Source organism: Bufo bufo, chromosome 7 (assembly GCF_905171765.1).
Source record: "Bufo bufo chromosome 7, aBufBuf1.1, whole genome shotgun sequence".
Classification (NCBI taxonomy): Eukaryota; Metazoa; Chordata; class Amphibia; order Anura; family Bufonidae; genus Bufo; species Bufo bufo.
The window spans coordinates 48,973,614-48,999,077 of NC_053395.1; the positions used below are offsets into that span (position 1 = coordinate 48,973,614).

At 43.1% G+C, this 25,464-nt stretch overlaps 1 protein-coding gene across 1 annotated transcript in view; it reads right to left on the bottom strand.

Annotated features, from left to right (window-relative positions):
• Positions 1 to 297: 297 nt before the first annotated feature.
• The window catches only part of LOC121008745 (uromodulin-like), a 42,851-nt gene continuing 17,684 nt past the window's right edge, over positions 298 to 25,464 (bottom strand). Inside the window, exons 7-15 of the mRNA XM_040441440.1 lie at positions 24,312 to 25,085; positions 23,424 to 23,528; positions 21,939 to 22,141; positions 15,533 to 15,684; positions 7,543 to 7,788; positions 6,245 to 6,407; positions 5,475 to 5,595; positions 4,683 to 4,709; positions 298 to 371 (exon numbers count right to left, since the gene is read on the bottom strand). Coding sequence (XP_040297374.1) covers positions 298 to 371; positions 4,683 to 4,709; positions 5,475 to 5,595; positions 6,245 to 6,407; positions 7,543 to 7,788; positions 15,533 to 15,684; positions 21,939 to 22,141; positions 23,424 to 23,528; positions 24,312 to 25,085 — 1,865 coding nt within the window. The remainder of the gene's footprint in view (positions 372 to 4,682; positions 4,710 to 5,474; positions 5,596 to 6,244; positions 6,408 to 7,542; positions 7,789 to 15,532; positions 15,685 to 21,938; positions 22,142 to 23,423; positions 23,529 to 24,311; positions 25,086 to 25,464) is intronic.

The window sequence follows — 25,464 nt, forward strand, 5'->3', positions numbered from 1 at the left end:
GAGGGTTCACATACCTTTTCCACCTGCACTGTGAATGTTTACATGGTGTGTTCAGTAAAAACATGGTAACATTTAATTCTTTGTGTGTTATTAGTTTAAGCAGACTGTGATTGTCTATTGTTGTGACTTAGATGAAGATCAGATCACATTTTATGACCAATTTGTGCAGAAATCCATATCATTCCAAAGGGTTCACATACTTTTTCTTGCAACTGTATATATACTGTATATATATATATTAGATAATTTTTAGATAATTTTAGCAATACAGTATGGTATTTGGGTACTGCATAGCAGTTACTTGGGCACTGTAAGGTTGTCATACTTGGTTGTTGTACTAGTTATTGTTATGATTTTGCTACTGGTTGTTACTAGAGATGAGTGAATTTCATATTTTAAAATTCGTTCACACTTCGTTTGGTGGTAAAAAGGGAATTGCGTTATGGATTCCGTTACCACGGGCCATAACGCAATTCTATGACGGAATGCATAACGGAATGCCTTTAGAGGCATTCCGTTATTCATTCCATCATAATAAAAGCCTATAGGCTGCAAAACGGATCCATCCCATTTCCGGGAGTCCTCCCCTGCATAACGTAAATGGGATGGATCCGTTTTGCAGCCCATAGACTTTTATTATGATGGAATGAATAACGGAATGCCTCTAAAGGCATTCCGTTATGGATCCCCTTATAGAATTGTGTTATGGTCCGTGGTAACGGAATCCATAACGCAATTCACCTTTTACCAGTAAACGAAGCGTGACCAAATTTCATAACCGGAAATTCGCTCATCTCTAATAGCTATCTTTCTAGGCAAAAAGCTCAGAAAATTTGCTACTAGTAAATGATTATATATCAGAGATATACGACATATATAAACAGTAGAGATTCAAGAAGGGGCCATTCTGCCCTCATTGAATATTTCCAGCCTTCATACCTCTATCGACCATGAGAGGGGGTTGAGAGCAGTTCAAAGGGCTTCGGTTGGATCAGATATCAGTAGACAATTTATAATGGAGTTGTCGAAGTTGACATTGGGAGAAAAATAACGACTTCAGATTTGGCAGCACATTTTATTTGCAGTTAAAAAGGCGTGGCGATGGGCTCAAACGTCGTGCCTACATATGGAAAAAAAATTGTGGCCCAATTAGAGGAGCAGTTTGTCTATGTATATCCCCATTTCAGTCATGTACTGGAGGTAGGTACACGTCATTTTTCTAATTTGGAAAGACACAACAGATGCATTGTGCTCTCCCACCATTGCCAGACTAATATGTAAACACTGGCCAATTATGAAAAAAAAAATTCCGAGAAATCCTCAATTTGCCAAGTTCCACTCATGTCATATCGCAGGGCAAGAAATATTAGAGAAAGGTTAGTAAAAACTGAAGATAAAAAAACAAAAGGGGAAATACAACTTTTTCCCATAAAAGATGGATGAGCAGTTTTCCCTTTTTGGGTTGTATCAACTACAAATTAGGACGGGTTCACATTGGTGTTAGGGAATTTCATTATAGGTTCCGTTAGAACAGAGATATAATGGAATATAATGGAATTTTAAGACGGAAAGCAAAATGGAAGCTTTTAAGAGGCATTTGTTTTGCTCTGCCCTAATACAAGTCTACGGGGCCAAGTAATGGTTCTGTTTGTTTCCGTTATACATGACAATTTTTTTCCATCATATAACGGAACCAAACATAACCGTAATTTGGCTCCATTGACATATGTTATACATGATGGAAAAAATAGTCCTGCCCAGGGACTAATCCAGGGCCCCCTGCTTTACTATGAAAACGAACCACCCGGCAGTGAAAAGAACTGCCGGGCGGGTGCGCCCCCCCAGCCTCTGTGCCCGAGGAACGTGCCCCGCCACCTCCGCACCTTGCTACACCCCTGCAGTCATGGTGTGGTCATATTAACCAGTCATGGTATGGTGGTATCATCCAGTCATGGAATGGTATACTGTATTGGGATGTTATATATTCATGGTATGGTATTATCTATTCACGGTGTGGTGGTATTATCCAGTCATGGATATGGTGATATTATCCAGCCTTGGTATTATCCACTCACTGTATTGTGATGTTATGTAGTCATGGTGTGGTATCATCCAGTCATGATATTGTGAGATTATCTACTCATGGTGTGGTCATATTATCCAGTCACGGTATGGTGGTATTATCCAATCATGGTATGGTGTATTGTGATGTTATATAGTCATGGTATGGTATTATTTATTCACGGTGGGGTGGTATTATCCAGTCATGGTATGGCAGTATCATTCACTCATGGTATGGTGATATTATCCAGTCATGGTATGGTTTATGGTGCTATTATACAGTCACGGTACTGTGGTATTATCCAGTCATGGGTATGGCAATGTTATCCAGTCATTGTATAGTAGTATTGTCTAGTCATGAGTATAGTGATGTTATTCAGCCATGGTATATGGGTATCATCCAGACACAATATGGTGTAGGAGAAAGTGTATTCTCACCACAAGACACTATCCCATACAATGCAAAACCCTTATGCAATAAAACATCTTTTATTATCACAACTTTAAAAATAGAATAGATATAGTGCTCCAAAAGCAACAGATAATCCAATGATACCAATCAGAATAGCAGGTGTATAAAGATCACCTCCCAAATACAGAATATACAATAGAACACAGCGTCCACAGTTTAATCACAGCAATAGAGATGTTATCTTAATCCTGGTACGAAGATTAAGCCAAGGGTACTCATAGAGCATGGAGAAACTGGATGTTTAGCAATCTTTCCCTGGAACATCCCTCCAAGAAGTCCTTCCTGAAAGCAGAGCCGCCCCCCTTAGAAGGGCATCCACACTTGGCATCCACAATGACTCGTGCTGTTAATTGTGATAGAAGCAATTTGTCTCTTCATTTGCGTATTTTATGATAAGAAACAATAGATTTTTTTTTGTTCTCTTTTGTTAAAACTCATCCATTATCATTACAATTTTTCCTAAACTAGGAAATCATGAGGATAATTGTAAATGAGCATTTACTGGGGACATATTCAGGCTCGAAGGCTAGGTCAGAGTGAGCTATAAATATTGCCGTGGGTTTGAGTGAGATATTCTCCTGCACATTGGCCTCAGGGACAGTTATAGACTTTCCTTGTCTGTGCAGTAGTTACTGGAAAAAACAAACCTTGCCAGTCTGTGGGTTGGGCGAAGTATTTGGCCCTGAGGCCAGTATACACTGTGTTAGGCTAGTGAGTACTTTGACCATATCAACATTTGTATGCATATTTTCCAATTCCAGGCTGTATAAGCTTGAATGCTTATTAGTCAACTTTCACACTCAAGTTTTGGTTTGTGAGATCCGTTCAGGGCACTCACAAGCTGTCCAAAACAGATCAGTTTGCATTCTAATGCATTCTGAATGGAAAAGGATCCGCTCAGAATGCATCAGTTTGTACCAGATCAGTCTCCATTCCGCTTTGGAGATGGACACCAAAACGCAGCTTGCAGCGTTTTGGTGTCCGTCTGATGAAACTGAGCCAAACGGATCCGTCCTGACACACAATCTAAGTCAATGGGGACCGATCCGTTTTCACTGACACAATCTGGCACAAGAGAAAACTGATCCGTACTCCATTAACTTTCAATGGTGTTCAAGACGGTCTTGGTTACGTTAAAGATAATACATCCGCACAAAACGCGAGTGTGAAAGTAGCCTTAGTTTGAAGCATATCAGGTGATGTGTATCTGTGTAATGAGAGAGGGTGTGGCCTAAGGAAATCAAGATCCTTTATCAAGGTGGGCATAATTATTAGGTAGGTTGTTATTATTATTTTTGAAGACAGATTTTTGGACTGATGAGATGAGACTGACTCTTGACGGACCAGATGGATGGGCCTGTGGCTGGATCAGTAACGGGCACAGAGCTCCACTTTGACTGTTACGCCAACAAGGAGGAGCGCAGGTCCTCCTCAAACAGTTGATCAGTGGGTGTCCCAGATGTCAGACCACCCCCCGATCAGATGCTGATGACTAGACATGAGTGAAGTTTTAAAAAATTTGATTCGGTCACTTTGCCAAATTTTTTAAAAATATTTGCTTCGATCCGAATTAATTCATCATGAAGTGCATTAAATCAGGTCTATCCCAGCCTGCATTTCAACTTTAGGGAGAAACTATTCCAGTAGCTGAGCAGATTGTGAAATACTCAGACCAGCCCGTCTGGCACCAACAACCATGCCACGCTCAAAATTGCTTAAATCACCTTTCTTTCCCATTCTGACATTCAGTTTGGAGTTCAGGAGATTGTCTTGACCAGGACCACCCCCCTAAATGCATTGAAGCAACTGCCATGTGATTGGTTGACTAGATAATTGCATTAATGAGAAATAGAACAGGTGTTCCTAATAATTCTTTAGGTGAGTGTATCTCATTGTAACTGAAACAGATAAAATAAATCTGTGTAGCCCTAAAATAGCTCCAGTATTATTGCTAGTCAGTACATGCAATATACAGTCTATCAAAGGAGCAGTTGTGAAATCCAGAGGAAAATGAGCGCTGTCAGAAGACGACATGAAGGAGGACCTCCTGAAAAAGAGCAAGATAGAAGCCAATTACTGCACCTCCAGTCAATAGACACAGGATGCATAGTGGGTAAAAATTAGCACAAAACACAAAATATAAACTTACTCAGACCAAGTGACAACTGGAAAAAATCTGTAAAAGAAAAACATAAGAAGTTATATTAAAAAAATAAGACGGATGACTGACATCATCAGCTTACATCTTTTGCTGTCAAATTGGCTGAAAACTAAAAGGAAGACTGACTAACCCCACTATAACCCAATATAACCCTACTGAAAACCCAATATAACCCCCCTATAACCCCACTATAAGTCAATGGGGGGCTGCCGGGCGTCCTCTGCTCCATGCTACAAGAACGTTGAGGCTACCATTATGAGTGTGGTACAGTGCGATGGAGCCTTACCCATTATGAATAAAAACTTCCTACCTAAAGTTAGAACTCTCTCTTTCTTTCTCACACTGTCTCTCTAACTCTCACTCTCTCTCGCGCGCTCTCTCTCTCTCTCTCTCATACACACTCTCTCCCTCCCTTTCTTATCACACACAATTCTAATTATGAGAATCAGAAATTTTTTAAAAATGTGTGTCAATTTTCCAAATTTTAGATCTGGTCACTCATCTCAGCCAAATGTTTGAGTGCTAATTTCTACCAAGCAGAGCATTTCTTCTGGCGGTGAGGCTTGAGCACATGGGCAACTTTTCCCAGCACTACATTCATTGACAGAGAGACCATTAATATGTATGGGATGACTGTGACTATAGAGACAAGACGTGCCCAAGAGGGGTTGGAGGTCAACAGAAGGGAAAAGGGTGTAAACTCAAGCAGTCTTTTCCTCTGTTCTCCTCCTATTTGTATTCACAGTATAACCACAAAATCCTTACCCCATATCCCTATACCTCTGTCTCCCTGATAAAGTTCAATTTGTATGAGTTTACCATTACAAACTATAGGTCCGAACTCCAGAACAAAAACCCCATCGTCATGTAGAGCTCTTCGGGACTGTGGTCCAGAGCAGGACTGTAAAAGAAAATATAAAAGAGTTGGGATTGCAGTTGTTGTTAAATTGCAATTAACAAATATAAATACATATTTAACGGGTATTTCTGAGCTTCAGATATTGATGACCTATCCTCAGGATAGATCATCAATATCAGGCGAGGGGCTGACTCCCAGTATTCCCACTGATCGACTGTTCTCTGCAGCCACCAGAATTTGAATGCAGCCATCAGCACAGCTCCAATAAAAGTGTAGTGGTCATGCCTAGTTACTGCAGCTCAGCTCGCATTCAACTGAGCTGCAGAACCCAACACAATCACTACACTTTGAATGGAGGTGTGCTTTCGATTCTGGTTAAAGCAGTAGTGTAACAGAGCCCCTGTATTGATGATTCATCCTGAGGACAGAGATGCTGTTTGCATCTGCTCTTTGCCCAAGCTAATAGAGGGTGTGTAAAGGACGCCCACTCCATGATGCCCATATGAGGAAGTCTTAGTACCTTGTTCACAAAGAGAATTTGTCCTGACTCCAGAATCTGCTGGCAAAACCATTCCCTTACCTCTAGTGGTTGGGTTCATCTGATGAGTCTGACAGTGTCTCGCTGCCATGTGTTTGCTTTGATGGCATCTTATTTGGTAAAATGTGACTTACACCTAGAGATCGGACTCACCGGTCTGCACATTTGTTTCATGGAGTCACAGAGGTTGCTTTCACAATGTAAGTACACTAGGTTATGCTCTACAACAAATCGGAAAATCTGCAGAGAAAAACGTCCTTGTAAGGAGACTCCATTTTTCAGCACCTTGATGCTGGCATCTTCTTTATTAGGACATCTAGAAGAAATGGAAGATCCTGAGTTGCTGTATCTGGATGCTTTCTTCTGAAAACATAACCTACTTCTGATTGGCAATTCACTTGTGGATATATATATCTATACAGTACATGGATATGGTCAGAGGTAAATACAGAGAACCAGTTCTGGGCAAATATTTACATTATGTAAAGGGAAGAAACATCAAATGATGGTGGGTAGCAGTGATATCATGAAGTAAACTGGAATTTAGTGCCTATGCCGGGTTCTGGATGCATAGGTGACCATAGGAGTATAGATTACCAAATTACATGGCTAGGGCCACTATTGTTACATTAAGAATGACCTTCTTTTGGATATCTGATGGTCCTGGTCAGGATCAGGATAGGTGATGAGTCTAATCAGTTGATGTTCAACCGCTGGTCCCCCACTGATCGCAAAAACAGGGCTCATCCCATTTGAATGGAGTGGCCGGTGAGTATGCACTGACAACTCATTCAGAGTCTATGGGACTGCCGAAGGTGGCTAAGTTTAGGTCTTGGCTATCTCCTGTAGTCCCACCCATAGACTATGAATGGAGAAGCAGTATGCATGAACCGCTGGGACACAGGACCCATGATCATTTTAGATCTCAATACTTCAAACTCCATCAATCACCTGTTCTTTGGATAGGTGATAAAATTTATTTTTGGGACAACCCCCTTAACAGTAAAGTTTACTATTAAAGGGGTTTTGCAGGTGTTTATTACTGATAACCTATGCTCAGGATAGGTCATCAGCATCTAATCACTGGGTGTTCAACTGACCTGAGCGGCACTATACAGAAAAAATTGTAGAAGCCACAGTAATTATCTAGCAATGAAGCCCCTTCAGTTTAAGAAACCCGTGGGTCACAGCAATTGTGCCCCCCACTGATCAGGAAGTGATGGCATATCCTAGCAATATGACATCACTTCTGCTGAGACATCCCTTTAAATAAGATCTTGTTACCATGAAGCAATGTTTTTAAGCAGGAAAATGTATTTCCCTTCTCCCACACCAAATACCCATGGGTGAAGGGTGTAGACCTTTAGCTGTCATGTGGACTACTACAGTATAAGATGGAGTTATAGAGATTACTAGGGCTTATGTCTTCCATTGATCTATACATTCCTCACCTCTCCTTGATGATGTAATATTTGATAGGATCATCTATATGTGTTCCCGGGGTAGCATAGCAATTCTTCATCACTGTGACATAATGAGACGAATTAAGATCCTGTAGGGAAACCTCCACATACAGAGTTGATGACGTTGACAGAACCACCTCCTTGTCTTCATACATGGACACATAGCTTTGGTCCTTATACACTGACATGTGTGCTATGAACTCTCCTGCACCCTCAATGTGGAAGGACAAGGAACTGTAATGAAATAATATGCAACAACTGAAAAAGCGTATTGGGAAATCGCATAACATGGAACAGAAGAAATAGCAGTATTACGTTACAGTAAATATCTGATAGAATCTTTTAGTTTTCAGCTAAAATATAAGGGCAAACATGCCTACATTTAATTATTTCCCTGGAAGCCCCTGCTGCAAGAAGATTATAAAATATCATAAAAGACACATTACAATCATCACATAGTCTATCGATGCACTGGGAGATGCTATTTCTCCTTATGGAGAACACCTAGCAGGCAGGAGGATCTTCTCTGGAACAAATGTATGCAAATTAGCTCTGTTTCCAAAAGAGAAAAGAAAGTTGTGTGCCTCTGGTACCACCAGTTAGAAAGTAGCTAATGTTTGACCTTTTAAACAGGCCTTGATACATAACTTATAGCCAAGCCAGTACCTAATCTGCATACAGTTGTTTTAGGGTGATTGCACCTCATCAGTGCAGCGCAGAAATAACTAAGTAGGTTATAGGCCATGCAACGCTCATTTGGGAAAAGATATACTTATTACAGTAACTCTGTTTCCAAAAGAGAAAAGAAAGCTGTGCTTCTGGTGCCACCAATTGGAAGGTAGCTATGCTAAGACAATGGTCGGCCTTTTAAACAGGCCTTTAGACATAACCTAGAACTATAGCTAAGCCAGTACCTCATCTGCAGGCAGCTACTGGTGAGGGGAAATGACCTCTGAAACAGCTTTCTGTAGATGAGGTACTAACTTGTCTACAATAATCCTAAATTATGTTGTAAGGTCTCAACATTGGCTTATCGGACAGCCACTTTCCAAATAGAGGCACAGATTCCTTTTGGAAAGAGAACTAATTTGCATAGCTATTGATGCAAAAAAGCCACCTGAAATGTGATCTCTCTTTCCCCTATACTGATGGCCATCAACAATAAATTAGAGCATTGCACTGAAGGCCACAAGGCGCCCAAATATCATAGAAGGAGGTTCCCTGTATGGGACCTTCCTTCTGTCAGCCAGAACAAAGAGCCCCATTTTAAAGAGGGCCTGTGACCAGTCTTGGTCTGTTTTAGTAAGTACTTTTGTTTCCTATGTAATAAAAATTCGGGAGCATCTTTTCTTATTGTATATCTCTGTGATGTGCAGTTCTTCTCTTACTCCTGCTAGATGTTTATAGATAAAGGTGAAGATGGGCTTTACCCATTGGGGTGTGTCCCTGCTCAGTCTGCCACTGGCAGCACTGACTGTAAAATGTCAAACTGCAGGAACACATTCCCAACTAATAACATCCATTGGTGCCTTTGTCCATAAACTTCTAACAAGAATAATAAACGAAAGGCACAACATAAATATGAAAGTATCAGATATGTAATTTTACAGACATGCAGAAGTGGCGACAGGTCCTCCTTAAGACCTGGCAAAATCAGATGTTTGCCAGAGATGTTGAGACCTGGACCATGGTGATCCGAATGGTGGCTCCAAACTGAAAGGGTGATCTGTCTTTCTCTCCATTAATTTCACTAATATTGGAGCTAAAGTACTTCTAAAGCACCCATTATTTTCAGCCAGTGACTACTTGTATTGTTGTAGTACATGTAAGGGAACACCAGCATGTACTGGCAGCTAAAGGGAAAGTCTAGAGAAAAGAGGAAGCGACGTACTCATTGAGTAGGACCCGCTGGTGTCGGTGGTGGGGGGCAGAGAAAGAGGCTTAAAGGGGTTCTGCCAATCAGCTGTTTGAGAAGGCAGCGGCGCTCCAGCAGCGGCGCTCTAGCAGCGGCGCGGCCCTTTCACTGTTTACCGCTGGCCCAGTGACGTCACGACTAGTATCAACTGGCCTGGGCGCGGCTAAGCTCCATTCAAGTGAACACAGCTTAGCCCCGCCCAGGCAAGTTGATACTAGTCGTGACGTCACTGGGCCGGTGGTTAACAGTGAGAAGGCCGCGGTGCTGCTGGAGCGCCGCTGCCTTCTCAAACAGCTGATCGGCGGGGGTCCCAGGTGTCGGACCCCCGCTGATCAGATGCTGATGATCTATCCAGAGGATAGATCGTCAGTTTAAACAAAGTGCAGAACCCCTTTAACTCTATATGTTGTGCGATCAGAGGCACAACACTCAGAAGAGCATGGGTGCAGTCGGCAGCACGTCCCAATTGGGTCCAGGTTAAGACCGGTCTTCAAATGCAGTATCACAGGAAGGTAAGAAGAAAAAAAGGTTGTGTGCTACTCTTCTTTTGTTTATTCTTTATTAATGGGGATGATAAGGCGACGAGTTTCGGAGCTATTCCAGCTCCTTCATCAGATCACATCCGTATGGGTATAATACACACTGACATTTTTAAAAGGCTTTTGGAGCGCACTAAGGGGCAGGGAAGGTTGGGGCGCTTTCAAGCACTTGAATTGCTAAACACACTATGAATTAAAATAATTTAAGATTTATTTCCAACTCTGAGGAACAAAGGAACCACCAAAACCTTTGATTCTACAAGCATGATTGCTGTCCCATCTTTCCCAGCACCATCAGCCTCACAGACCAAAGGGCACCCATCTCCCACCAAGCCCCCTCCTCAGAACTCATCAACTTCAGTACCATCTTTTTCATTTATGACGGCTCCCCTCCTAGATCTCCTAAACCAAGTGCAAAAATCCATATTTTAGATAGCATCAATGCAGGATTCAAACTTTCTGATACTTTTTTAAACGGTGTTCAGAACTCAGACCTGTCCCCAGTGACGGCACAACCAACAGAACCCCAGGATGGGATCTGCGACAAAGCAGGTACCACACTTTCACAGGTACAAAGGAAACAGAACCAGGAACTCATCACCTAACACTTTCCAATGGTGACCTCACTGAAAAGGAAACTATGGGATGACATAAGAAAAGAAGGAGAGGATGTAGAGGAGGAGGAGGGAAGAACCCTGAAAAAGGCAAATTGGAACAAAGGCTGTCAAATGTGCAGTTGGGGTTCTAGGCCCGAACTCCACCAGCCAGGGTTCGGACAAGATTTTCGATGTCTCATCTTGAACCCTTCAATGCACACAAGATGACCATCCTTTCATTCCGTCCATTTAACAAATCCAATTCCTTTCAACTGTATATTGATCTTTAAAGGTTTATACACAACTGCCACTTCTCTATCAATGGGAACAAGGAGAACAATTACTCTATTGGATTTAAAGGTGAAGAACTCCATGGTGAACCTCTTCCTGTACCCTCGGGCAGGGCCGATGCAAGGATTTTTGCCAACACAAGCAAAGCTAAATTTTGGCGCTCCTCAATGTCACTCACATTTCTCCCCCTCCATGTCACATCACCCCTTCCTTTTTACATCACCCCCTTCGTGTCACATCACATCACCCCCTTTGTGTCTGTTACAGTTGTTACAGTTACACTCTGGCTGATACTTTGTTGCAACCATGTATTTCGGTTATTTAAGACATAAAAGCCGGGTCGTTTGGTACTTGCCCGATTTGAACAGTGATAACCCAGATTGCTATGCCATGGAGCCCATTCGGATAACGAAAGACTATGTGAAAGTAAAGACTTTGGCTCCATGGCGATTCTACTGTATTCGTGTAATCTGAGTGCCATTTACCTAATAATATACACTCAGACCGGAGCTATCTGGGGATGTGTTACATGTCTATGTTTACTGTAATGGTTGTGACATTGTATGTTGTAGTAGTGATTTCTGTCCTATTGTCTCCACGTGTGTTTTGGCAATCTCCCTTTGTCCTGAATAACTCCTCGGTTGTCTCCGGGGCAGAGAGGAGAAAACCAGAATGCATTGTGGGGATGTATTGTGTCTGTGTGTCCTAAACTGTTGTTTCTCTGTCCTGTGTCACAGTCTTCCATCTGGTCCCCTAGGGGAGTGTCCACCAGATGGGGACCTGCATAAATACGAGCGGGTAGCCCTCAGTAAAGAGAGATTCTGCTTCTTACCCTCAATTCGTGCTTTGACTCGTTTTGTAGAGCATCACTAATCACTAGCCGTTGTAAGAGCTCTCTGGATTTCATCTACACCTACAGGCGCATGTATGACTGCTAAAAGAAACCTAACAGCGCTCTCTAGAATTCGGGACAAGGACATCTAAGCGGTCCAACCCTCAGCCAGCCTGAGGCAACCGTAAAAGTGTCACATTTCTCCCCCCCCATGGCACATAATCCCCCCATGTCACATTTCTCCCCACCATGTCACATTCCCCCCCCATGTGACATCATCCCCTCCATGTCACATTTCTCCCCCTCCATGGCACATTTCCCCCCTCCCATGTAACCCCCCCATTAATGTTGTGTAAAAAACATTATGCTCACCCACGGCAGTCTGTCTGGCTGTGTGAGTCACCAACTGCCTGCTGCCGCCCGCCGCCGAGGTGCCAGTCACACCTCCCCGACCCCGTGTGCTGCTATGTGAGTGAGGGTCGGGGCCGCACGGCACACGCAGCACACAACACAGCTGTCAGAGCGCCCGCCCGCAGCTGGGCAGGCGGGTGGCCGGCCGCGCAAGTGATTTATAAAAATAAAAAAAATTAAGTTTCAGTTTCATTTTTCCGCCCCTTCCCCCCTTGGCTCGGCGTCTCTTCGCCCTAAGGCAGCCGCTTGGTCTGCCTTATTATAGCATCGGGCCTACCCTCGGGACTTAAGGCCCCATCTAGGTTCTAGCCCCTTGAAAGCCAGGGTCACCTCCTACAGTCCCTCAGAGATGGTAGCTGCTGATTTTAGTAGAATTGCCTCCAAAGAAGACACCAAAAGGAATCTCACTCCTCAGGAAAAAGAAGCTCTGAAGAAATTGCAAAGCTACAAAGACATTGTCTACTGCCCCACGGAGCCTTTATTATTCACTACTACAACGATTACCAGGATAAAGCCCAAAAAATTCTGCATAACACTAAATATTATGAACGTATCATTATGGATCCATTCCTGGAAGTTTCTAGAAAAGTGGGAATCCTCCTTGATAATGCCCAACAGAATCAAATAATAAATAAGGAAGAAAACAAAATTTTATACACTCCATTTCCAGCCATGCCATATTTTTACCATCTGCCTAAAATACATAAGGATCAACGAAACCCACCCGGCAGACAAATTGTGGCCACAACAACCAATTCAGCAACTAGCAATCTGTTGCACTACCTGGATATTTACCTGCAGAAGTATGTGGTACAAATACAAAGCTATCTGAAGGATTCCACCCAAATCATTAATGAAATCATGGATATCAAGAGCTACTGCTTGTGACCATGCATGTGTCAGCCTTATATTCAAATATTGAGCATTCCAATGGAATCGGGTTGTAGCGAGCGATTTTTAGATCTGGATAAAGAGATTCCACCCTCTCAAAAACGGTTCCTGTATGAAAGTCTGGAATTCATACTGAACAACAATTACTTCCAGTACAATAAACAGATTTAAATTCAAACTAATGAGACCGCTATGGGAAGTAAGTTAGCTCCTTCATACGCAAATCTCTTTATGGGCATCTTTGAGGAGATGACCATCCTGCGTGTAGAAGAAAGGGTACCCTCCCTCACTTATCAAGGAAGCTTACCACAGAACAAGAATACTCACACAGTCCCAATGTTTACAACAAGGAGTGGGAATAATACTACTACCAAGAAATCTCAGAGAAGAAGTTTTCTTACAACCTATTCGATATCACATATGAGATCAGGGGCATCCTCTCTAAACATTGGCCACTACTCCCCAAGGACCCGCATTTCAGCAGAATACTACCCACAAGGCCCTCCATTACTTTCAGACATGCACCCACAATAAAAAATATACACATCCTGGCCCCCAGCAGATTATATATAAGGGGAAGAATGACACCTCTCCGACCAACCCCATGGGGAGCTATTGTTGTGGATCAAATCGGTGCTTTTGCTGCTCCTCCATAGCTTACAGGACAACTGTTTTTCGCTCCACTATCGCTAAGGAGGAATTCCCAATTAAACATTTTACCTGCAAGACAAATTTTGCTATTTATTTGATTGAATGCCAGTGTGGGCTACAGTACGTGGGTCGTACCACCCAGCGACTGCACGACAGATTGAACCAACATCGCCACAATATAGGAAGAAATCTACCAAACATGGGGTGAGCAGACACTATACTATGAAACATGAAGGGGGGCCTTTATCAATAAAGATGACACTTATTGATCACATTTCATCTATAACTGACCATAGATTTGATGTTTTGAGAAGAAAGGAAGTATTCTGGACTTACAAACTCCAAACTATCAACTCTTTAGGCCTAAACGAAATCACTGAAACAATCTTACAAATACTTACAGGTTTACCAGTTCTATATGGCACACAGATACAGTCACCGTCCACCACTTTTTACCATTATTTATGGCGTATTTATTTATTCTTCAATTATTTATTACCTATATATATATATATTTTACTAACACAAACTCATTCTGGACATATATATATATATATATATTTCAGTTAAATGGCACCATCTAGTGTTTGGTTTCACGAATTTTATCTTATCTTTCAAATAGTTAAACATGAGTAATTCTATAATGAAAATAGGACCAGGCACGCAGATATGGAATCAGATGAGATATCTATTTAATGTCCTATTTTCATTATTATATTTCTTGCTTTTTGTGACTGGGTGGGTCACAAAGACCAAGAGCACCTTATCCTGATTACTCAGCTGTAGTGTAGTTATTTTGTTTGTGAGTAATTCTATGTTGTTTTGTTTTTCTGCTACTATGTTACAGTTACCACTAACCTGACTAATTATGGTTCAACCTTTGTTTTAATTAATCGTGTGTTTACCAATTCAAATGATTGGACATGCCCCCCTTGACACCCCCCTTCCTTCGTGTCCCTTGGCGCGCTCCAAAAGCCATTTGAAATTGTCAGTGTGTTTTATGCCCTTACAAATGAGATCTGATGTAGAAGCTAGTACAGCTCTGAAACGCGTCAACTTATCATCCCTATTAATAAAGAATAAACAAAAGAAGAGTAGCACATGGACAAAGGGAAAATCTAAAGACTTAAAGAGGACCTGTCACCTCTCTTGTCATTTATTGACTTTTATTAACTACTTGCATTCCCCATGTAATAACGATTTTGGATCATCTATTCTTATGATGCCATTCCTTTATTATTCCTTCTAGAAGTTATTAATGGATTACTAGCAGTTTTCAATGAAGGACCAGATGGGTGTTACCAGTTGGGGGCGTATCCCTGCACAGTCTGACACTATCCAATCAGTGCTACCAGTGTAAGACTGTGTAGGTACACCCTCAACTGGTAACAACCATATGGACCTTCATTGCACACTGCTAGTAATGCATTGATAGCTTCTAGCAGGAATAATAAAGGAATGGCATAACATAGAGTCATAAGAATAGATGATCCAGAATCGTTATTACATGAGGAATGCAAGCAGTTACTAAAACAGACATGTCAGGAGAGGTGACAGGTCTTCCTTAAAGGGGTTTCCAGGATTTAAAAATAAAAAAAGAATCTACTTCTACATAAACACCGTGACTATTGCTGAGGGGTTGTCACTGGTATTACATCGCATCCCCTTTCAAGTGAAAGGATCTAAGCTGCAATACCAGATACAACCCATGGACACGTGTGGCGCTGTTTCTAATAAATTTTTTTTTTTTTTTTTTTTTCGCTTATCATGAAGAAACCTTTTAAAGAGCAGGCAGGAACAATTTGATTTGTTGGGTTATTTCTTCCATACAGCCTCAAAGCTGGCACATTACCTTAGGACGGGTTTTACAGATGTCTTACTAACAAGATCCAGAGGATATGCACAAGAAAAATTGAGCTGAAGTTCAGAATTCCTCACAATTATTTTACTTGGTTCCAGCTCCATGTACATGGTATTCCAGTAGATGGCATGTGTCCCATTGTTCTGTAGGAGGCAAAGTTAGTTTTTTTTATTTATAAGAAAATGATCTATTTAATGTGGAAAGAAAACTTGAAACTGAAAGCTTAGTAGAAGTCACCAAATTGCAAGAACTTTCTGAATTGCTAGGGAGGAGTATAGACAGGACAACACCATTCCTCTAACTGCTAGATATTGGAGAGAAAAGACATCCCTGCTAGTCCTCACAGTGGGTCAGTGAATACAATGATTCAGATTTTCAAATCCCGTGCACAGATACAGAATTAAACAAAAGTCTGCTGTCACGAGGGTATCAAGAGCCACGTCTGACTCCGTTATACCCGGGGTCAGGAAGTCGCAGCGGGTGGCTGCGCGCTCTATATCTAAAGATCACGTTGTTTCTTAGTGATTGTGTTCTGTGTTTGCCTTGCTATCCTTTTTGTCTCACTCAGGGATCCGTAGCTTCTCCTCCTCAGCTGTTTCTTGTCTGCCACTCCCAACCTCCTTATATTCTCCCCTCACACTTCTCTAGTTGCCAGTTATAGAGCTTCCTGCCTGGACATCTATACTGACCCACTGGAGTTGTGAATCCTGGTTGTCGTTCCAGAGTGCTACCCTCCGGATCCCTGTTGGGCTTCTTGTTGTCTCCTGTTGTCGCCCACCTGGGATTATATGTTGAGTCTGTATTGTCTGTCTTCCCCTTGGTGTTTTCCTTTAGAGCTAGTGGTGCGGACTAGTGTTCCCACCGCCCTGTTCACTATCTAGGGCTCAGCTTAGGGAAAGCCAGGGCTTTAGGCACGTGATCGGCGTACGGGTGAGGAACCCGTCTAGGGACGTCAGGGCAGCCAGGTGCCAGCCGCCAGGTGAGTCAGGGGTCACCACCTTCCCTCTCACTTGGGCAGGGCCTTCCTCGTTCCCTCCCTCTGTGTCACGTATGTGATAGTCACGCCGAACGTGATATTATAACTGGCCCTTACTTTTTGAGAAAAAAATAAATAAATAAAAAAAAATTATTTGTTGTTTTTTTTTCTCTACTTAGATTCCAATATGGATCCTATTGCTGCCTTGGCAAAACAGCTTCAAGGCCTGTCTTTGGAGGTGGCAGGATTGAAGGCGTCTGTCCTCCAACAACAGCAGCAAATGCAGCAAACCGCAAGCCCAGCGGTTGCTATGGGTAACCAGGTTGTTACAGAACCCAAGGTTGTTCTTCCTGACAGATTCTCTGGGGGAAGGGACAAATTTGCGACGTTCCGTGAGGCCTGCAAATTATATTTTAAGTTGCGCCCTTACTCCTCAGGTAATGAAGAACAGCGGGTAGGGATTGTCATTTCCCTGCTTCAGGGGGACCCGCAATCCTGGGCGTTCTCGTTACCCCCTGGTTCCCAGGCTCTCCGGTCAGTGGAGGGATTTTTTGGGGCTTTGGGTCTCATATATGATGACCCTGACCGAGTCGCCCTGGCTGAGTCGAAGTTACGGAGACTCCTACAGGGAGATCGGTCAGCAGAGGAATATTGCTCAGAGTTCCGTAGGTGGGCTACGGATACTCAGTGGAACGACCCGGCTCTCAGGAGTCAGTTCTGCTCTGGGTTATCTGAAAGGGTTAAGGATGCACTGGCGCTGTATGAGACCCCCCTTTCCCTTGATGCTGTTATGTCCCTCTCTATCAGAATAGATAGACGTCTTAGGGAGAGATCGAAAATTCCGGAGCAATTGGTTACCTCTCCCAAGCAACAGTCAGCCTGCACTGACTTAGATGAGCCTATGCAGCTAGGCGGAACTTCTCGTCAGGTCCGTCCTCCCGAGATTCGCCGTAGGGGGGAAAGCTTGTTTTTTCTGTGGGGGGAGGGGTCATTTCATTAATGTCTGTCCCTCCTTTCTCAAAAACAAAAGACCGTCGGAAAACTACTAACCCCAGGCTGTGCGGAGGATGTCAGCCGGGGGGTATACGTTTCCTCCATACGAACATCTCAATTTGTGTTACCAGCGGTTATTGTTTTTGGTGTTAAGACGGAGTCTATTTCTTTTTTTCTAGACAGTGGAGCAGGGGTAAATTTAATAGATGGCCATTTTGCCCGCACTATGGGTTTGTCTCTCTGTACGCTGCAGAGACCTATTCCCGTATTCGCTATAGATTCTGCTCCTCTGTCTCAGAGAAACCTCACCCACATTGTTCATAATTTACACCTTCGGGTAGGGGACCACCATAATGAGTGTCTTTCATGATACGTTCTGGAGGGCCTTCCCTCTCCTGTGGTATTGGGTCTTCCCTGGTTGGTAGCGCACAATCCAGTGGTGGATTGGCAGGCCAGGGAGATATTGGAGTGGAGTGAGCATTGCAGAGAGAATTGCTTAAATAACAATTGCTTAATCGCCTCCATAACTTCCCTACCTACATTTATTTCGGACTTTGAGGACGTTTTTTCTGAAAAGGGTTGTCAGAAGCTACCACCTCATCGTCCTTATGATTGCCCGGTTAACCTGATTCCCGGTGCAAAATTACCCAAGTCCAGGTTTTATAATCTTTCGGGTCCCGAGAGACAGGCCATGAAAGATTATATCTCCGAGAGTCTGGCTAAGGGACACATCAGACCCTCTTCTTCACCCGTGGCTGCAGGGTTTTTCTTTGTTAAAAAGAAAGATGGGGGCCTGCGTCCTTGCCTAGATTTCCGTGAGCTAAACCGGATAACCATCCGAGACCCATACCCTCTTCCTCTCATTCCTGACCTTTTTAATCAGATTGCGGGTGCTAGGTGGTTCTCCAAACTTGATCTTAGGGGGGCCTACAATCTGATTCGTATCAAGGAAGGGGATGAGTGGAAGACAGCTTTTAACACCCCTGAGGGGCATTATGAAAATCTAGTTATGCCTTTCGGTCTGACCAATGCCCCTGCTGTCTTCCAACATTTCGTTAATGATATTTTTAGTCATCTCACCGGCAGGTTTGCAGTCATATACCTGGATGATATCTTAATTTATTCGGCGGATCTGAAAACACATGAGGTGCATGTCAGGCAAGTACTGCAGGTCCTACGGACGAATAAATTATATGCGAAAATTGAGAAATGTGTCTTCGCCGTTCAGGAAATACAGTTCCTGGGATATCTATTATCTGCTTCAGGTTTCCGTATGGATCCTGGGAAGGTCCAGGCAATTTTAGATTGGGATCTTCCTGAGAACCTTAAAGCCCTACAACGGTTTTTGGGTTTCGCAAATTTCTATAGAAAATTCATTAAAAATTATTCAGTGATCGTTAAACCCCTTACTGACATGACTAGGAAGGGGACTAATTTTTCCAAATGGTCTGACGCCGCTAAAGATGCATTTTCCTCTCTAAAAGAGAGGTTTACCTCGGCACCTGTTCTAATTCAACCTGATGTCTCCCAGCCTTTTATTGTTGAGGTAGATGCGTCAGAGGTGGGAGTGGGGGCTGTATTGTCTCAGGGTCCGTCTCCTGGCAAATGGCGTCCTTGCGCTTTCTTTTCCAAAAAATTATCTTCTGCAGAGAAGAACTATGATATTGGAAATAGGGAACTGTTGGCGATTAAACTGGCGCTTGAAGAGTGGCGTCACTTCTTAGAGGGAGCAATCCACCCCGTCACGGTGATTACGGATCACAAAAACCTTCTGTACCTAGAATCGGCTAAGCGTCTCACCCCTAGACAAGCTAGGTGGTCGCTATTCTTTACCAGATTTAACTTTGTAATCACCTATCGTCCTGGGGCAAAAAATACCAAGGCAGACGCATTATCTCGTAGTTTCCCTGGAGGGGGTAATGTTAGTGATCCGGTGCCTATTTTACAAAGAGGAGTGGTTGTCTCTGCTGTACACTCTGTTCTAGAGGGAAAGGTGTTAGAGGCCCAGGGGGACGCCCCGGCCTCTTGCCCCTCAGAGAAATTGTTTGTACCGTTAAACCTGCGTCTTGAATTATTAAAAGAACATCATAATTCGGCACTTGCTGGGCACCCGGGTAGTAAAGCAACCTTGGAGCTATTATCTCGTCGTTTTTGGTGGCCAAGGTTGCGTCAGGATGTAATGGATTTCGTGTCTACTTGCTCTACTTGTGCACGCGCGAAAGTCTCTCATACACGTCCAGCAGGGTCTTTATTGCCACTTTTCATCCCCAATAGGCCATGGACACATCTGTCAATGGATTTCATCACTGACTTACCGTTGTCTACGGGTAAAACAGTTATCTTGGTAGTAGTAGACAGGTTTAGCAAAATGGTACACTTTATTGCGCTACCCGCACTTCCTAATGCTAAAACTCTTGCCCAGGTGTTTATCAGTGAAATCGTGAAGCTTCACGGGGTCCCTTCCGATGTGGTTTCGGATCGGGGAACCCAGTTTATTTCTAAGTTTTGGAAAGCTTTTTGTTCCCGTTTGGGGGTACACTTGTCCTTTTCCTCAGCTTTCCATCCTCAGTCGAATGGACAGACTGAGCGTACCAACCAAAACCTAGAAACATATTTAAGGTGTTTTGTGTCTGAAAACCAAGAGTTGTGGTCATCATATTTACCATTAGCTGAGTTTGCCATAAATAATCATTATCAGGAGTCCACTGGCAAGTCACCATTCCTTGGTGCATACGGTTTTCATCCCCAATTTTGTACTTTCAAAGAGGGGGGGTCTTCTGGGGTTCCCGAAGAGGAAAGGTTTTCTTCATCTCTTTCATCGGTATGGCAGAAGGTGCAAGTTAACTTGAAAAAGATGAGTGGTAAATACAAATGCATGGCCGATAAGAAACGGTCGCCAGGTCCGGACCTAGGAGTGAATGACTATGTGTGGTTGTCTACTAGGAATATTAAGTTGAAGGTTTCCTCTTGGAAACTGGGCCCTAGGTTCATTGGTCCTTATAAAATAGTAGCCGTCATTAACCCTGTGGCTTTTCACCTGGAGCTACCTCAGACTTTTAAGATCCATAACGTCTTCCATAAATCGTTACTCAAGAAGTATGTTCCACCTCTAGACCCATCACCGCTGCCACCTCCTCCTGTTATTGTGGATGGTAATCTGGAGTTTCAAATAGCCAGAATTGTTGATTCTCGTCGGGTCCGCCGCTCTCTTCAGTATCTGGTGCATTGGAAGGGTTACGGTCCCGAGGAAAGAATGTGGGTTCCAGCGTCAGAGGTAAACGCCAACAGGTTAATTCAGACTTTCCATGCCTCTCATCCGGAGAGACCTGGTCCTGAGTGTCCGGAGGCCCCTCGTGAAAGGGGGGGTACTGTAACGAGGGTATCAAGAGCCACGTCTGACTCCGTTATACCCGGGGTCAGGAAGTCGCAGCGGGTGGCTGCGCGCTCTATATCTAAAGATCACGTTGTTTCTTAGTGATTGTGTTCTGTGTTTGCCTTGCTATCCTTTTTGTCTCACTCAGGGATCCGTAGCTTCTCCTCCTCAGCTGTTTCTTGTCTGCCACTCCCAACCTCCTTATATTCTCCCCTCACACTTCTCTAGTTGCCAGTTATAGAGCTTCCTGCCTGGACATCTATACTGACCCACTGGAGTTGTGAATCCTGGTTGTCGTTCCAGAGTGCTACCCTCCGGATCCCTGTTGGGCTTCTTGTTGTCGCCCACCTGGGATTATATGTTGAGTCTGTATTGTCTGTCCTCCCCTTGGTGTTTTCCTTTAGAGCTAGTGGTGCGGACTAGTGTTCCCACCGCCCTGTTCACTATCTAGGGCTCAGCTTAGGGAAAGCCAGGGCTTTAGGCACGTGATCGGCGTACGGGTGAGGAACCCGTCTAGGGACGTCAGGGCAGCCAGGTGCCAGCCGCCAGGTGAGTCAGGGGTCACCACCTTCCCTCTCACTTGGGCAGGGCCTTCCTCGTTCCCTCCCTCTGTGTCACGTATGTGATAGTCACGCCGACCGTGATATCTGCCTGCAGCCACTACTAGAGGGATCTTACTGTATACTGTTTAAATGTATAAGCAGCTGCTAAATAGAGATGAGCAAATTTCTTTAAATAAGCGAATTTCTTTAAATTGGCGAATTTCTTTAAATTAGCGAATTTCTTTAAATTCGTTTTATATCTGATTCGGCAAATAAAAAAAAATTGGATTAGTTGTCAAATCAATTCCACAGAAACAAAAAGAGCTCTAATTGTCCTGAATTGGTATATAAGGAGAAAGAAAGAAAGATTAGATATATTATTTTTCCCCATACCTCACACAGGTTAAAACGCCCTCATTCTGCATACTACACCCCACACCAGTGGTACATGGCATATTTTCCCCATAGATTACTAGAAAGTTGAACAGATAGATATTTTCGGTATGTACTTACATATTGGCGAGCTCCACACCTTTCACCTTCAAGAGGAGACATAATGGAAATCATGCTCGTCTTCTCTCGGTTTGTGACTCCGATGCAATGATCGTCTGAGAAGTGAATATTCTTAACATTTAAACTTTTCAGTTGACAGGATCTTAATGACGCTTCCATATTGTGTGTGTTACATTGTAATTGAAGATCCAAGTCTTCTAAACCTAGGAAAATGTGACACGGGATACATTTTACCAAAAGAAGAATAGGTTTTATTATCAAAGAAACTCTGTTACATGTTTTCGTCAGTAGGTGAGGTGCAGGGCCTTATTATTGGTTGAAGCGTAGGACCCTATTATTGGTTGAGGTGCAGGACCCTAAAATTGGTTGAGGTGCAGGACCCTATTATTGGTTGGGTTGCAGGACCCTACTATTAGTTGAGGTGCAGGACCCTACTATTAGCTGAGGTGCAGGACACTATTATTGGTTGAGGCGTAGGACCCTATTATTGGTTGAGGTGCAGGACCCTATAATTGGTTGAGGTGCAGGACCCTACTATTAGCTGAGGTGCAGGACACTATTATTGGTTGAGGCGTAGGACCCTATTATTGGTTGAGGTGCAGGACCCTATTATTGGTTGGGTTGAAGGACCCTACTATTAGTTGAGGTGCAGGATTCTACTATTAGCTGAGGTGCAGGACACTATTATTGGTTGAGGCATAGGACCCTATTATTGGTTGAGGTGCAGGACCCTATTATTGGTTGGGGTGCAGGACCCTATTATTGGTTGGGGTGCAGGACCCTATTATTGGTTGGGGTGCAGGACCCTATTATTGGTTGGGGTGCAGGACCCTATTATTGGTTGGGGTGCAGGACCCTACTATTGGCTGAGGTGCAGGACACTATTATTGGTTGAGGTGCTGGACCGTATTATTAGTTGAGGTGCAGGACCCTATTATTAGTTGAGGTACAGGACCCTATTATTGGTTGAGGTGCAGGACCCTATTATTGGTTCATGTGCAGGACCATATTATTGGTTGAGGTGTCGGACCCTATTATTGGTTTAGGTGCAGGACCTTATAATTAGTTGAGGTGCAGGATCCTATTAGTTGAGGTGCAGGACCCTATTATTGGTTAGGTGTAGGACCCTATTTTTGGTTGAGGTGCAGGACCCTATTATTGGTTGAGTTGCAGGACCCTATTATTGGTTGAGGTGCAGGACCCGATTTCAGCACTCTGGACAAGGGTAACCCTTTTCTATAATTCGAAGGTGGCCATACAGGTTAGGTCAAAGTATGGTTGAAAATTATTAAAACTAGACAGTAGCTCTGTGGCTATATACCATGATCACATTCTGTACAACAAAAATATACAATAACTGTAAATTTAAACAGGCTGATGTAAATAATAATGTAAATAATAATGATGTGGTACCAGTGAATGGAAACAATATTTATTTGGACACTCCTAGTCCTGTTGGCACAGGGGCATTAATATTTTACTTACGATGAACATCTCGCCCATCTTTGCAGTAGCAGCCATCAACTCCATTCACTTTTTTGCATTCTTCCTCTTCTGCACAGGAGCATGGGTTATTTCCAAAAGTTGGATCTAATGTCAGATGAATATAATATAATGACAAACAAATACAAACATTTATTAAGTGTTAGGAAACCATGTAATTATAATAGTGATTACAACTTTGGGTTATTTTAGAATAAGGCTATATGTACAGCAAAGTTGTGGTTGCGAAGCCAGCCCCACAATACTTGAAGTATAGGTGATACGTTTCTGATTGCTTGGGGTATTACCACTGGGACCCCCACAATTACAAGAATTGGTGACCCATTCCCCTAATTTGAATGGAGTGGTGGTGGTTGATCATCATCTTTGAGACTGATGGGGGTAGCTGAGAACAGGGCTTGGCTAGTAGTAAGCATGTACAACCACTCTTCCTTTCAAAAGTTCATGGGACCGTCTTGTCGTAATCAGTGGAATTACCAGTTTGTGAGAAGATTGCTTTATATTTTTGACAATTCCAAATTACACATTCATTGGCCCGGATTTACTAATTTGTCTGCACCTAGAACTGGCTAAAAATTGGCTCAAGTTGGTACAACTAGGGTTCTACAACATTTTATGAGTCACTCAAACAGCTTAGCTTAGTAGGAAAGAGTCATGCCCCACCTAAATTGGGCAAGTCTGGCATAAAATTGTGTCTCAAACTAAGCCAACCAATCATTGGTAGAGAGACAGACTAAAGTGTCTAGCCCTGAGCCCCTGTGATAAATTTGGTACAGGTCTAGACAACCTGTCTAGATTATGCCGTTTGTGGGTTTAGAAAATCTGCCCCATTATTTACAATCATCAAAGTGATATGTACTATGTCATTACCTGTACAATAAGCTGCTGGACATTTGGGCGTTCCATGTAATTTGTATACATGATATCCATCTAGACAGGCTTTGACCTGCACCATGCTCGACCAATAGCAGCAGTTACCATCCCACTGAGCACAGGCAGTATAGGTGACAATTCCTTCATTGGGTAATGGATGTGAGGCATTTAACCACATCGAGGCTTCAGTGCCACATTTATTTTCGGGCACGCAATTTTCTGGAACTCGAATTCCTCCACTCCCTGAGAATCTATACCATCCAGTTTTTGTTCTGTCACAGTTGTCACCATGTGATATGTGGGTGCTTCTCCAAGGCTCATCGAGGGTGGTATAGCTAGAACATGGATCAGAACATCTGTAGGATCCTCTTTCATTGAGACATTCTAGATCTTGGTCACATAGACTTGTTGCACATTCTTCCTTCTCACAATGGATCCCTTCTCCTGACTTACAAGAGCAAGAATCACCCTTGTTTTTTGAGCAATTAGCCAGAGATTGACAGCGGTAGAGTGCAGGGTCTAAACATTCATCAATATCAACACAGTGGTTATCCATAGATTTAGTGTATCCAGTTGGGCATTCACATATGTAGGAACCAAGTGTGTTGACACAGATATCAGAACAATTATTAGACCAAGGGTAGGCACATTCATTAATGTCAGAACATGCAAAGCCATCACCGATAAACCCTTCATTGCATGAACATTCTTTAATGCCAAAATATTCTTCACATATAGCATCAGGGTGACATTCATAACACTGTTCAGTATCTGGGCAAAAAATAAAAAATAATTTCAGTAAATGTCAACTATTACACAATACAAAATAGAATGTAAAAATATGTATAAGTAAAAGATTCTGGACTGAGGGTGTTTTCATTTTACAAGCATGTAAATTACGGTTAAAGGGGTTATCCGATGTTTAAAGAGGTATTCCGAGATTTCAGTACTGTTGACCTATCCACAGGATAAGTCATCAGTATCTAATTGGTGGAGGTCTGACACCTGGGACCCCCGCCAATCAGCTGTCTGAGAAGGCAGTGGCGCTCCTGTGAGCACCACAACCTTCTCGCTGCTTTCCTTAGGTCAGTGATGACACATTCATTGGTCAGGTGGCCAAGGCGGAACTCAGCCCCATTGAAAATAATAG